Source organism: Rattus norvegicus, chromosome X, assembly GCF_036323735.1.
Source record: "Rattus norvegicus strain BN/NHsdMcwi chromosome X, GRCr8, whole genome shotgun sequence".
Classification (NCBI taxonomy): domain Eukaryota; kingdom Metazoa; phylum Chordata; class Mammalia; order Rodentia; family Muridae; genus Rattus; species Rattus norvegicus.
In genome coordinates, this window is record NC_086039.1 from 53,981,069 (window position 1) to 53,996,557 (window position 15,489).

General features: G+C 35.8%; 1 protein-coding gene across 4 annotated transcripts in view; it reads left to right on the forward strand.

Moving 5' to 3' along the window:
• The window catches only part of Tab3 (TGF-beta activated kinase 1 (MAP3K7) binding protein 3), a 72,305-nt gene extending 57,596 nt beyond the window's left edge, over positions 1-14,709 (forward strand). For 3 of the 4 annotated variants that reach the window (XM_039100565.2, XM_039100567.2, XM_039100564.1), the window contains 4 exons: positions 1,546-1,639; positions 4,173-4,256; positions 8,242-8,343; positions 10,613-14,709. In XM_039100565.2, the coding sequence (XP_038956493.1) occupies positions 1,546-1,639; positions 4,173-4,256; positions 8,242-8,343; positions 10,613-10,761 (429 nt within the window). In that variant the 3' untranslated portion in view covers positions 10,762-14,709. Of the gene's footprint in view, positions 1-1,545; positions 1,640-4,172; positions 4,257-8,241; positions 8,344-10,612 lie in introns of those variants that run through there. The other variant, XR_005498528.1, reaches the window with a different exon arrangement.
• The last annotated feature ends 780 nt before the right edge of the window (positions 14,710-15,489 follow it).

A 15,489-nucleotide genomic window follows, 5' to 3' on the forward strand; every position in this document is an offset into this window, starting at 1 on the left:
TCCGTAGGTACTGAACTCACAAAGTAGGGGTTGCCTATGTGTTCCTAGGAGGATGAAATCACCTAGGAGGATGGAATCATCCATGGTGATGCTCAAGTGTGTGTTTTGTACCATTTCAATATCACTTGGCAAGCATTTTACACATTAACGTCACACACTTTGTCCATAGGAATGGAGAAAGAAGAGCAGTTCATACTAAATGTTTCCAGATGGTTCTTGTTGTTGATCCACTAGCATTCTGAGAGCCTAGTGCTTTTTTTTTTTTAAAGTTAAAATGCAGTTTGATATTTTTCTTCAAAATATTTGAGACTAAATAATTATAGTTATCTTTAAGGTCATGAGATAAGTTTGCACAAAACACATGTAAAATTAGCAGTCTTCAAATGCTCTTAAATAAATAGGTCATGTACAGATAATATCTATAAATTGCTCTTAGGCCTTTTTACATCACTGTTTTGAACCTTTGGTCCCTTCTTGTTTCTGGACATTGCTATTTACTCTGTTAGAATCTCCCAACAGCATAAGTCATCCTATTTGCTCTTTTTATAGTGCCCCGTTTAACCTGCTTAGTCTTTGACAGAGTACATGTTTTTAACAGAACCAATCTTTCTCAATCTCTCTTTGTCTCTTATCTCTGTCTCTGTGTGTCTCCCTCCCTTCCTCCCCCTCTCTCTGTCGGTAATTTAACATTCTACTTTGTGTAGTTGAAATTACCCTAGTAATTAAGCAAATACTGGGCTATGTGGGAAATGCTTCAGTATCCATAGTATTAGAGTCTGTGTACAGAAGTTGTAAAGAAATTAAGAATGGTATGGGAATTAAAGGCACATAAGAAAGTGGGTTTTTTTCAGTTACTGGAAAGACCTTAATGTTTGGAATGGGCTGGCCAGACTGATGTAAAAGAAACAGAAAAGTGTATTGATGCCTGATATTTTTCCGTCTTAGAGTGTTTCTTTTGATCTAGAAATTAAATATCTATGTACGAATGTATATAGTGAATTTGTGTAAGCTGTGGCTTTACCTCTTATGAGCTTTATACCCTTAGGAAACGTAACCTCTCTGCTGTTTTTCATCAGTAAATCCATGCAATACTACCTACCTTAAAGCTTCTTTTAGCAGAAGAAGTGAGAGAATTATGGTAAACCTGGTACCCAAAGCTAAGTAAGCGTTAACTTTTACCAGGTTAGACAAGACTAAAATCATGAACAGTGCTAATTTCAAAAGTTGGTTGTTACACTTTTCCCTTACCACAAAAACATAAATAAGATATTTTCTGTGCCTGTTATTACAGTGAATGTAGCTTTTATGATAGAACAGAGTTCAGCTTGTACCTGGCCACCATACATGGTGTTTGTTACTATGTGGCCACATTGATGTCCTCAGTATACTTTTGACTTCAGAAGCATACACAGACATGCTCTCTTATAGACGAGGCTGGATTCTTAGTTATACCCCATCAGATCAATTAACGTGAAACACAGTTCTTAAATGTTGGGCTTGATAATGACTTTCCCACAATTGCTATTTTGGGTGCTTTCTTACTAGCCTGAGGAAATGACAAGATTGAGAAGCATGAACAGACAACTCCAGATAAATGTTGACTGTACACTGAAAGAAGTTGACCTCCTTCAATCTAGAGGTATAGACTTGATTATTTGGTAAACCATAAGTCATAGTGTGGTATTTTAAACTGCTTAAATGGCAATACTTTGGGTTCATAGATTTAAGGACAGGTTTTTATATAACTATTGTAAAAATGGCTTTAAAGAGATTCCCACACTTCGTGGATCAAGGTGTCAAAAAATGTTACTTCGACAGCGTCATTATTTATCCTCATTGTTTTATATTTTTGCATTGCATTTTTGTCACTGAATGTGAATGTTTTGTAAATTGATGGGTATTTTTTCTAAGACATAATTTATATTATGTGATAGTCTTCAAAAGAATGCCCAGAGTAGGATATCTGAGTTCTGGGTTTTAAAAGAAGTTCCCTGTGTTACAGGAAAAGCTCTCTTATCTTTCTGTTAGCCAGCTCATCAGATTACAAAAGGACTTGCTTTCCCATATAATGACACTGCCACTGATTACATGCACTGCCTAGGCTAGTTACTTATGCTTCTGCAGTTAAAATTAATATTTCATAACTAAAAAGAATTCTTAAAAATGCTTCTCTTTTAAAAACTATCTTTGGCCTTTATATAGAGTCAAGCATAAAATCATAACAACCATAATTAGATTTGAATGAAATGAAGTAGAAAGGACAAGACTTTGTATGAAAGGGTCCTTAGTATATATCACAGGCTACATTTGGAAGAAACCAAAATGCAAAATTGTAAATCAAGGCTCAGCAAACTAGGGTCTTACTGCCTGCTTTTATAAATAAAAGTTTTACCTAAACAGACATGCACGTTGGTTTACCTAGTGTCTGTGGCTTCTTTGTGTTTCAAGGACAGAGTCTAATACTTGGAACAGATTCTACAAAACCTCAGTTACTATCTGCTCTTTGACAGAAAGTTTGCTGACACTTGGCTTTAGGTTATGGTGAACATGGTTTGTGTAAGACAATATGAAGTGTGCTTGTTCAACATCATTATGCAGCTATCGAAGATGCATGCAGTAATAGAATGTTTGCATAGTATATACGATCCCTGGGAATTTCAGTCTCCAACACTTCCATAAGGAAAATAGAAAAAACGCTACTATATTTATGTTACCTTGAAGACGATGTATAATTTTACTTAAGAATCCTTTCTTTGAATCCACCTACTCCCAAACTTTAGTATTCTAAATTATGGCAGCTAAGAGAGCTTCTATGGTACTTTAAGGGTACTTTAAGAGTAGTATATAATAACAGAGTCAAATAGTTGAACTAAAGATAACTAAGGATACGGAACCATCCGAACATGAAAGTTGAGCTATCAAGCCATGTTCTCATTTTCAAAAGCCTCATTACTCCTATGTAGCCTACTAGCTTTATGCTAGCAGTGAAAGAATCACTATGCATAATACACAGAACATATCAACCTGCAACTTTATGATTACATCAACTTTTTAAAAAATTGATACGGTTTCTGAAGCAAAGTAAAAAAAAAAAACAATAGCATTTGATTGGGATGATTAGAGCATGAACTGTAACATAAGTGCCTGATGAAATACATGTACAGCAGCTATTAATATGTCAAGTAGCATTGTGTCTTTCAGGAGCGATAAGTTTTTAAAATTCTCTTTAAAATAGCCTATTCAACTGCATGAAACTTTGGATAATAGGACCAATTAACATTTTTTGAGGAAGGAGCTGTATTTTTGGTATGAATTGACCAAATAGGATCTTTTTGTGCGTAAGATTTAGAAATGCTTAAGGTGTCCAAATATTGTGTTCTCTTTCTAAACTGTTTTTTGGCAGTAGGGGATGCACTTTCAAGTAGGTGCAAATAAATTACTGCATGACTTGATGAAAAGCAGCTTAATATTTGATTTTTGGTAAGGAAAATTTTCATTATGGGGAAAAAAATCAATACTTAAAAATAGGAAGCTCGGTACAGTACAGCATCCTCTGTGTCCAAGCTCAAGTGGATTTGGGTACAACAGGCAGAGTCCAGGAGGGAAGGCGAGAATCAGAACAGGCACCTAATGCTATCTGACCCTGAAAAAATTGCAGGGGATATCACTGATACAGACATGTTAAGCCAGAGACTGAGCAGATCCAGAGAAAATTTTGTATTAGCAATTCTCCAGGCTTGTTTACTCTAAAACTTGCACAGTATCAATCATTATCGGTCCATGTGGTTATATAGCATATACATTTGGCTTCTTCTTTAGATAGCTTTATGATAGATTATGAAAAGAAGTATCACAGTCTTCTTTCATGTTGTTTTTCATTAGACCAAACAGGTTCACCACTCCTTGTTTCCCATATTATACCGAATCTTGCTTATGGTGGATGCTAGCCTTACAATTAGAAATACTACCTTAGATAATATATTATAGATAAAAATGTTCTACTGGTCTGCTTGGATCTTTTTTCACAAGCATAAAGAAAAGAGGATAGTAATGACATTTGAAACCCTACAAAACATGTTCTTTTCCTGTGTTTCATCAATGTATTTTCTTTTTTAAAGATCAAATAATGAAAAGAACTCATAAATACTTGTGGTTTCTTCTTTTCTTTGTAGGAAACTTTGATCCAAAAGCCATGAATAATTTTTATGACCACATAGAACCTGGCCCAGTTGTACCACCGAAGCCATCTAAAAAAGGTGAGTAGAGGTCATAGCACGAATACTGTAGAAGTTGAATAGATTTCTGAAGAAGTTTCTATTTGAACTATTCACTAGAATATGGTCCTCATAAAAGTTATCTATATGGGGCTGGGGATTTAGCTCAGTGGTAGAGCGCTTACCTAGGAAGCGCAAGGCCCTGGGTTCGGTCCCCAGCTCCGAAAAAAAAAAGTTATCTATATTAATGTGACAATAGTAAAGAAGTAGTCCCCAAACTTTAATTTTTTACTAAACTAAAAATGTTAGAATTGTTGTAAGACACAATGGTGATTTCTTTAACATAAAAAGAACTACTCCTGAAAGAAAATTCTTCTAAAAGAATGGGAATCTTGAAAAATCCTCAGTAGCCTTTGTACATAAGATTTCTTTTGCTGCTTGATAAGCAGAGTGTAAGCTTGAGTTATAGGGACACGAGTGTTTTCTCATCAAGAACAAAACAAAACCTAAGTTGTTTTCAGTATCTTACAGTAAGTGATTGGATGTTGATTGATCACTCATTTTCTTCCTCATTCTTACAGGCCTTATTGTTTATAGTCTCAATATACAACTAATGTTTAATTTTATTCATATTTTAATCCTTTTGCATTAAACAATTCAAGACAGTTTGTTTATGAAGATATATTGAATAGGAGAGAGTACATAAATTCTAGTTCATTTATAATTGCAGCTTAGAAGCTGGTCTCTATTGTTTTATACTACTGTGGATTTTTCATTTGACCTACATTTGAAATAGTGTAGTGATTTCTAAAAATGACTCAAAACGAATGTTAGTGGATGACTGCCAAGTACTAAATTTGGCACTGTGGCAATGTTATATGTAGTTTCAAGCTGAAAGCCTCTGGATTATATATCATTGATCACTTCAGCCTTTTAAGTTCATAAATATGCATCTTTAAACTTGATTTTGCCTCAGTACCTTCTAAGGCAATTTTTCTTAGAGCTAGCCTAGCAGATGAGTTAAATGAGTCAAGGGCTATCATAGAAGAATTGACTAAATTCATCAGTAATGACCAAAAATCTGAGCAGTCCACCACATGTACAATCTTGAAATTTCCTGAATAGTGTCATCTCCAAGGAGATGGATACAAAGCCATAACTTTCTGAGTTCAAGAAGAATGAACTATTGTCTTGGTACTAGGAATGAGGTTAGAGCTTTAGATAGACTAAGATCCTCAACTGAGTCTTTCTGGCCCTTAATTGTTACGTACTTTAAAGGAAATTTGATGTTTGGTTTTGATGGTAGAATTTTATAACAAAGTAGAGAAAAGTAAAACAAAATTAGTAAACTTCAAGGTAGACTGATCTACAAAGAGGGAAAAATGCATGATGCCGTGAATAGAAATAAAAGATGGGTTATCCATTAAAAATGTTACTGAAGGAATGTAATTAATATCTTCAGGCCAGTAAGCTGTGCAACCCAGATAAACAAATTTCTTGAGAAACGAAAGTATGAAAGGCCAGATTTTTGAAAAAGATGAAATAGGAAATGTTAAGCCAGATTTTTGAAAATAGATGAAATAGGAAATGTTAAAACTGAGTACATTTATAAAAATAGTCCCACAAATATAATTTCAGAACAGCAGTCTGTCTGCTGGTCAGTGAATTCTTCTAAACATTTTAAAAGGGTAGGAAACAATTTTGAACATGAAAAGAGAAGACTGCTTCAAATTTGTTCCCCTAACCTGCCACCAAATGCATCCTAACTCCTCTGCTCCTTCCTGTTCGCTACAGCCTCCATCACAGTTGTGTATGTGTCTGTGTGTGTGTGTGTCTGTGTGTGCTAATATTAATAGACCTATTACCCCTTCGTATCCAAGGCCCAATTTTTTTATAGAGTTCATTGTTGGATTTCATCTGTTTTAATGAAATTAGCGGAGTCTGATTCCAAAACCTTACCCATAAAGATACTATCAACCCATTCCTACAAAAGAAAAAGTGACAGATGCATATAAAGGGCCCTGCTGCATGGCCAATTTACTGCAAATGGAACTCACTAATTCTGATGGTAGGGAATGTATGTAGTCATGAGTCTAATTTTAAGCAGTTTCTTAAATATTTAACAAATGCACAATTGTAGATAAATAGATGATACTATTACTCCTGTCCCAAGGAATTTATACTCTACATGTAAAGTCCTACCTATCCTTATGAATAAGTTTCTACTTTAAAAATTTAGTTGACTCAGTGGTAGAGCGCTTGCCTAACAAGCACAAGGCCCTGGGTTCGGTCCCCAGCTCCGGGAAAAAAAAATTTAGTTGAGATGAGCTTAAAGTGTATCTTCCATATTATTGGTAAGAATATAAAATGATACTGTTATTTACCAAGTAATTTGAAACCTTTAATCACAGATTAGTAAAAAGCCTTTTAGTTTGAAGTCAGATATGTTTTCTGTTAAGTACTTTATTCCATTTTGAAGATAGTCTTATAAGCTATATGCTAGCTACTAGATTTACAGATGTGGACCACCACACCCAGTATCATTTTTCTGAAAACACTTCTAAAATTAGTGCAAATTGACTTGCAGTGCTGTTTGCTTAAAAACAAAACACTAAACCACTAATATGCTGGAAATCTAAGTAGATGCTATAATATTTTTGAGTAATGAGTGTGCTAGAGAACTAGAGGACAAAGGAAGAGAGCCAACAGAAACTTTTGGAATTGGCAGCTGCAGTTAAGCAACATACGTCTTCAGGTATCTTAGCAACTCTTCCTGTACCCTCACTGCAAGAACAGAGAATGACCTGGGTGTCGTAGGACCTGAGCAATGGCCTAGCTCACCATCTTCAGATTTAATCTGTGTACCACAGAGAGATGATCTGTTCAAATCCTGACCTGTGTACTTTTCAAGATGTTTGTGTGGGTCAGTGCGATGAAGGCATGTGATGTTAATGCGCCTTTCAAATCTATGACACCTTCACATTTTCTTTGCAGCCTAAGGAAACATTTACTCTGCTCTTACTTATTCTGCTAATAGAATTCCAGCTAAGCGCTTAACCACCATAGAATTCTGGAGCAGTGCTTTCCAACGGTGGATTTTACTGAGGAATTACATACAGATTCAGGACTGATTAGAAGATGCATGGTCATAGTGTTTGCCTTTAGTGTACTAGTTGTCATTTTTATCTAATACAAGAATTGCTCACTAACAAACTGCAAATTCATAACATATGTGGCCAGTGTTCTAGGATGAAGTGGAAGTCCTTGAAATGAGTTGGGAGCCCATGATTGTTACTTCATTGTATTATTTTGAATTGTTTCCATTTTTCAAGAAGTTGTATTTTCTATGCATCCCAGTGTGTCTGCCTCCTAAATGCTGGAGTTACAACAGTGTGCTATTGTCATCATCACCATTGTCTTTGTTGTCTTCTTCCTCCTCTTTCCTCCTTCTCTTCTTCCTTCCTTCTTCTTCCCTATTCCTATTATTTTTTCCATCTTCTTTCCTCCTCTTCCTCCTCTTCTTCTTCCTCTCCTTCTTCCTCCTCCTCTTCTTCCTCCTCCTCCTCCTCCTCCTCTTCCTCCTCCTCCTCCTCCTCCTCCTCCTCCTCTTCCTCTTCCTCCTCCTCCTCTGCCTTTTTCTTCTTTTTATTGTTTGGTCCTTTGAGACAGGTTCCCACATAACCCAGGCAATACAACTTTTATGTATAGTTTATTTTTGGACATAGTTTTACTGAGTGGTTTAATCAAAGCTATAGTTCGCTTTCATATTTCCATTTAGTTGCTGTCACTAAGTTTTTACTCCAAGTATATTTTTCTGCCTTGACTTAGTATTTGGGACAACTGCTTTGTGTAGCTTGTAAAGAAGCATTATGTTTACATTTAACCTCAGAGACAAATGCAAGTTCATATGAAGGTAAGAAAGGTAAATTTCTCTCAGCTGAATGAGTAGCAGGAACAGTCCTCGTGAGCCCACTCTTCCTGAAAAATGGTCTCGTCCCCTTTCAGTACTTTGCCTTTTCTTCTGCAGACTCATCAGACTCCTGTGCAATTGAGAGAAAAGCCCGAAGAATTAGTGTGACTTCCAAAGCACCGGCAGATATCCATGAATCCCAGGCTGCAGCTACAGAAGGTTTGTACCTGTGTTTCTGGAGTGTGTTAACCTAGATAAGTTATCATAACTAGAACATGCCTTCAAGTTTACCTTTGAAAATTACAGTTCATGTGCATAATGCTAAGTGTTTAGTAGATAATTGGTCCTTGCTAATAATTGTTTTAAAGGATATTTTCTTAATTTCTGAATGCCTTATGTGCTCATCTTGATTTGCATATAGCCACATTTCTCATGTTCAGTAGCCACGTCTGATAAACATCTTATTGGAGAGGCCAGCTCTCTAGTAATAGTATATAGAAAGCAAAGCAAATAGTTTTCAGATGAGTTGCAAGTTCTGAATTTGATAAAGCTTCTCACACAAATGTCTAATGCTTCTTCAGCTTTACATGCTATCATCAGTTGAAAGCAGGTCTCTAAAAATATTAATATATGCTATATTAGAATACTTTTATGGTATACATAGTAAATGCTAAATTACCCTTAATTTGCAAATGAGAAGGTAACATTGTAAAATGAAACAAGATATATGAAAGTACCTTGTATACTTTTTTTCCTATACCATTAGAATATGTTTGGAAAATAACTTTTTCATTTACCATTGAAACCATTTCTATTTACTGTTTTTAATTGTATGCCTTTGTGTTTTGTATGATAAATACTATACAAGCAATATCAATTAAAGTATTTGTGAAGCTTTTCATTTTTATGAAAATATAAATTGCTATATAACTAGAAACCTACTTCCAACCTTTATATAGTTAGTGTATGTGCTACAAAGCAGTGCATTTTCTCCATGCCGTTTGGTCAGACTCCTTGTCCTCTTCACTATTTATTTAGGTAGAAGTATTTCTTTTTTAATAAATAGTTTCTACAAGGTAGTCTCCAAACTGCTTTTAAGTATGCTATAAAGAAGATTGTTTGTGCCAATCAAAGTAAATATTCTAAAATAGTGCTTTGAAATGAGTTGTATAGATTTTTTTATACTCACAATTTTTTTGTCTCTTACCTCGTGATTCATGACTTCAAATTAATTCAGCATGATACTTAACAGGGAAGAGAGTCACTAATAAGAGTCATCAGATAGACTGAGTTTAGGAGAGTCATTACAGCTCTTTAGTTATTTACAATGTTTTGAAAACTTTTTTTCTATAAACTACATTTGGAATTGATACAAGAATGTAACAACAGTTTTGATTTGTTAACCTTTTTCACTCTGATACTATTTATGGGATAAAAAGTCAACTGTCCTAAGGGTAAAATTGTGAATTTTGGAGCCTGTCTATTAAAAAAAAACTATAGCAGTAGATTATAACTAGGAAGGTGGCTAAAGATGGCAACTGAAACATGTCCAGCTCCTGTTTGTGGCCACAGGAACCCACCTAGAAAACACTGGAAACCTTTCTGCCCACTGAGCTTTCTTCTGAATAGGAACTCTTCCAACAAAGCAGAATTGCCAGATGAATTCTGGGAATATAGCCCTTTTAAGCATAAGGCCAGAGAGAATTAAGACTTAACAGGAATACAGGTTTTGAGTTATTTTCGTGTAAGAGACTTGCTTTCTTAAACTGCTAGTAACACAGACCTGACTCTACATTTTACATTTCACTCTTTTTGTAAACTGGGTTTTATAATTGTCAGATATAGGCATTTTTCAAAAAGTAATATATACACAATTTTTTGGCAAGGGGGAATAATTCTGAGAACCAAAGAATCATGTCTATAGAATTGCTCTTGGCTTTATAAATAGCTGTAGAGTCTTCTTTTTCATTAGTCTGGGAACAACTTTGTCTTGAATTTTCCCTGCCATTGATGAAGCATTAATATAAAACATACGTGTATTCCTGGAGGCCAATGTCCTGTAGAAGAAGATAGCCATTTACTAGTCTATGGCCAGTACTTACAGAGAGGAAAGTGCAAGTGCGATAGAGTCTCTGAATAGGCTGTCACAGAGTTCTCAGTTTTTCCTATTTGGCTAGAATATAACTTAATTATTTATTCTTTATGGGTAATAAGTTAGAAAGGCCATCTATTCTAGATTTCTCCAGATCCTCCTCTTAGAGCACAAAAATCGATGTATTTAGAAAAGTGGAACATGTATGTAGCTTCTGTGCAGCTAGGGTTTCCCAGTGGTGTGGTTGGTTACTAATTCGCTCACTCAGTGGGGAAGATAGGAAATGCTTTCTTTTGTTTTGTGGTAGTTTGGCATTACAGTTTTGGTCAGTTTGGGTTTTGCTTGGAGAAACATCTTGATCTAGCTTCCTTTCTCTTAAATCCCCTCTTTCCTCAGAACATTTAAGTGGCTGCAGGCAGAGTCCTCGGACACAACCCCGAGATGAGGATTATGAAGGGGCTCCATGGAATTGTGACAGCTGTACCTTTCTCAACCACCCTGCACTGAATCGCTGTGAGCAGTGTGAGATGCCACGGTACACTTGAATTCACAAGAATGGACACAGGTTGACAGGGAAACTTTGAGCACTCACCGAAAGAAAAGGAACCTTTGTGATTGTGGTCATCTGCCCAGCCGTGGGGGAATGGCGCCCTGGCCACTGGCTCAAGAAAGGGAAAATGGGGAGGTCTTTCTTTTTTCCTTTCTTAACTCATTACAGAGTGAGAGGTAGAAGGGAATACTTGAATTCACTCCGCAAGAATGTACACAGAAATGTTAAGGGCTCTCCTGTGCAATCCCAATTGTTACAGTTACTGCTGAGTGGCTCTTCATTTCTAAAGGTGAACTCTGGATATGGTAGGACATGTTACAGTTTATGCAGACAAACTGTGAATTCCAGAGCAGACTTAACTTGGTCACAGCTCTTTGGAAACCAAGGCTCCCTGTGCCTCTTCCTGCTGCTTCCTGTGAAGAGATGGACAGGAAAAAGCACCCAGGATATGCTTTATTTTCTTTTTTGCAAAATAATGACCTTATTTGTAATTGCTGCTTTTTTCAGGGGTAATTTCAAACACATTCATACGCAAACAGGATACTTTAAAATGTGATTTGTAGTAGTCAGGAAATAGGCATATCATGCCCTTTGTGAGGAAGTACAATCAGAGGTAGTTTTATCTCTTTTGCTTGAACAATGGTTCATCAAGCTGCATTGACACTGGTAACTAAAACCTACTTATGCCACATAAATTATTGTATATTTTCTTAGGTTATTGATTTTGAAAGTTAATGAAGTATGGTTTTATAAAATGTCATTCTCAAAATCCATACTTTGCCAGTAGCACACTGAATGTATGCCAAATGCAAGTCCATTCCAAAACACATTGGAAATCCTAAGCTCAGTTGTGGTTCTTAAGAAATGCTTGCCGTATATCGGACCCCCACTTCTGTTTTGTAATGAATACATGATGTTTACAGCACAGAAAATACTTTGTGCCGTAGTCCTAATTTAGCTGAAAAAAATCATTATGAGCTATTTATTTGCACATGTGTTAACCAGCTAATGAGAGGGAAAGTGAAGTCGGCCAATATCATAAAGTTGCATTAATGAAGGAGTAAGACAAGACTACTCAAGAAATATGATTGGGCTGGGGATACAGCTCAGTGGAAGCACGGTAGCCTGGCATTAACAAGGTGCTATAGGTTAAAAAGAAAAAAAAAACTACTGTCAAAAGAATGATGTATGCAGAGAGTTTGAATTCTTTTTTAGTTGAATAGACAGATCATACTGATTTCCAGCAGGTCAGGGAATACTAAAGCACTACTTATGAAACAATGCAGGTGTTGGAATACACTGAAAAAGATAATAAATCAGGCCATTTGCTGTTATGTATCATGAGAAAATTAATAATAGTATATTTAAGTAGGTTCTTTGCCTTAAATTTTCTTCTTGGCTCAGAATTGAATTTTGGAATTTCTCCCCATTTTGGTGAACATAGACAGCAATAAAATTGCCAGGTTTTTTCCATCCCGAAGGATTTCACCTGAGGGCATAACCTTAGGAATACTAGGTCTGTCCCCAACTCCTGTATACACAGCCACTTGGTACTGTCACTGTATTCTCATTTAGCAGTAATTTCTGCCAGACCTGGAAAAACAAGCTGCACTCAATAGCATATTGGAACCAAAGGCATAGCTCATTGTAGTTTTCTATCAGTCATAATCTTCTACATCGCATATAGCCTTTATATGTGGAGAATGCCCCCAAATACATCCATTTGTCTCAAGAAGAGCATGATTATGTAATTATCTCCCACACAACTGTGGCAAAACTGTGAAAATAATAATGGTGGGAAAAGAGATAGATGCAAACCCATTGATTTGGAAAGGGTGAAAGGCTTGTAACATGGGTTTCTTGTCAATCCCCAGAACCAGTCTAGCAGTCCTACTGTTCTTTAAGGTGCCCTTGCCTTTGTGTAGTTTTTTTGTCTCCCTTAGAGATGGACAACTCCACTTGCTGTTACGAAACAAGTTAGGAGGAACATATACACTACTTGATATATCTAGCTAAAAGGTGTACAAATGTTCATAGTCAGATGCTGAAATACAAACATGGCACTTGTCAGTTGAAAATGAAAGGAGCATGTGTGAAAAGTCTGATGCTTTATTAAAACCATGTAGTTGTTATTAAAACTATTGCATGAAAACTCACCAAGGTCAATAAGCTGTTGACATAGAGTAGATGCATGGTTTCAGGCCTTCAGTGACACATCTAGTCAATCATTGCTTTCACCTGCCAGAAAAAAATGAGGCACCAGTTCACTGTTTGGTGTTAGGTTCACTGTTGGAAGTTAGGTATGAGCCATCAGAAGGACTTTAAGAAAGTTTTGTACATGTTAAGTTTTAGTTGTTCCCATGTTTTAACTGCCCATATAAGTTGTATTCTGTTCCTAGAAACGAACAGAACAACTTGACACTGACAAACTTGATACATTTGACTGTATCACATATAGACCCATATATATATAGACTGCTCCTTAGCTATGACCACTTTGAATAGGAATTCATTGAACCGTCCAGGCGGTTTTGTTTCTTTTTTCCAGAATGTTCTCCTGGTCAGATTGGCATCGATAAGCAGGTGGCATATAATGGTAGATAGACTTTGGTCAGTACTACTGTGAGGTGTCCATGCCCTTTGGATCACTTAGTGCACTCTTGTTCTCGTGTGAGAGGCTCACTTTCTTAAACTGCTAGTTTGATGGACCTGGTAACACAGACCTGACTCTACATTTTACATTTCACTCTTTTTGTAAACTGGGTTTTTAGAAAGCACGTTAGCCATTGTGTTAAAAGAACATTGTCCCCTTAAATTTTGGAGGTTTTCAAGTTTAAAGTGGAAAGAAAGGAGCCACAAACTTCTAAGGACTGTAAGATGTTTTGGATTGATTCCGATCTAGTTTGGGAAAAACTAGAGGCAGGGGATATTAAAGAAATACATTGTACAAATATGTAGTTATAGTGCAGGTTAATGATGGTGGAGGAAAGTGTTGCTAATTTGTTTATTTCCCAGGAAGAAATGGGACGTGTGATATGCAGTTTAACTTTTAAGGAGCTGGTCTCAATTTTAGTACTTTATAATTATAAAATAAATCAGTGTTTCCTTAAATTTTGTCATTGGTTTGTCACAGTTATCTAGGGGTTCATATCCAACTCTCTGGCAATTCAATTTTATATAGTCTCTTAAAAAAGTAATTGTTTATGTATTTCTGACAGTATGAAGAGAAAGAATATGAGGCATAGAACTGTCTTAGAAATATCGGTGATATATCCTGGAATGTGAAGAAGTACCTTTAAGATGAAAAATTGAATTATTTTCCTATTGTACCATTGTCAGACGTTGAATGAATCCATGTTGCGGTGTGTGTCTGTATATTTGTAGAGAAAGGGAAACGACGATTGAAATGTTACTTTCTAACCTTCGGATTGGGCACTGCCTGTGCTGCAGCACTACTGAATCTTTCTTGAAAGAATGAACAGTATTTCCCTGTTGTGAAAGTTAATTCTGATGATGTTTCACATTCACCAGATTTTTTTTTCTGTATTATTTGCGTCCCCAAATATTTAGTACAAGTAGAATTGTGCATGGCTTGGGCATTCAAAGATAACCGAATGATGAGTCAATTTTAGTTTCTAAAGCCATGAAAAGTTGCTTTGAGACTGAACAGTTCTGAGTTATTTATAACAACACCCATTGTCCATGTTTCTTCCCTACTGTAAAAGAATTGATCAGTTTCTTCATTAAAGCAGCAAGAAATTAATTAAATCTTGTACATACCATGTCTCTTAGATTTCTGTGTATGTTGTGAAGGACATTATTTTGAGAAGAAACTGTACAAAGGCATATTAAAGGCTATGCATGCACCGTACCTCCAAGCAGTACATATTCAGAAAGTCAAAGATTCCTGCAAAATAAATTAATAAACTAAAACCAAGCTCTACATTCTGCATCTTTTCTGTGAACTAACTCTGATTCTAAACACTCATGTTCCTACATTGCAAGAGCTAATTGTTACACTTCCTTTATTTTACAGCATACAGTAGCCTTAGTTTTGAAGTGTATCTTACTAGGTACCCATTAACCCTGACTTGAAAGTTTGGTCACAGTGTGGATTGGTAAGTTTTATAGAAAGCTTAGAAAATGATAGAAACACAAATGCTTCATTCCATTCAACATTATTTACAAAAGAATGAGTAATTTAGGTATTTTTTAGTTTAATATTTTTTAATTTTTTATTGGTTATCACTTATAACTAGTTTTTTCAAAGGTAAAAGAGTCAGAGTCCTTAACACATTTGCCTAAAGTCTGCTGAGCTTTGCCATCTACTGCAGGCAAATCACAAATGTTGCTTTAAATAAATAGTGGTTGCTATATGTGTGATATATTAAAATTACAAACATAAAGAACAGTTCTGTAATGATATCTCATTTGTTCATTAGTCACCTGCCAAAATTCTCAGTCTATCAGTTCACTTGTAAATACACTAGGCTAAGCACATTGTGCTCATGACATCTTAAATATCAAATACCCAATGCTGAATTCCCTCTGTAGGTATGACTTTTTAGCTTTCCTAAGTTACAGTATAAATAGAACACTTGAAATACATAGCTCTTAAGTCTTTTCACATACACAAATGAATTTGCATATTCTTCCTCTCCTTCACTGCTGTAAACCATTTATTAGCCATAAGGCACCAACCATCTAGTGAAGTTGTACCACA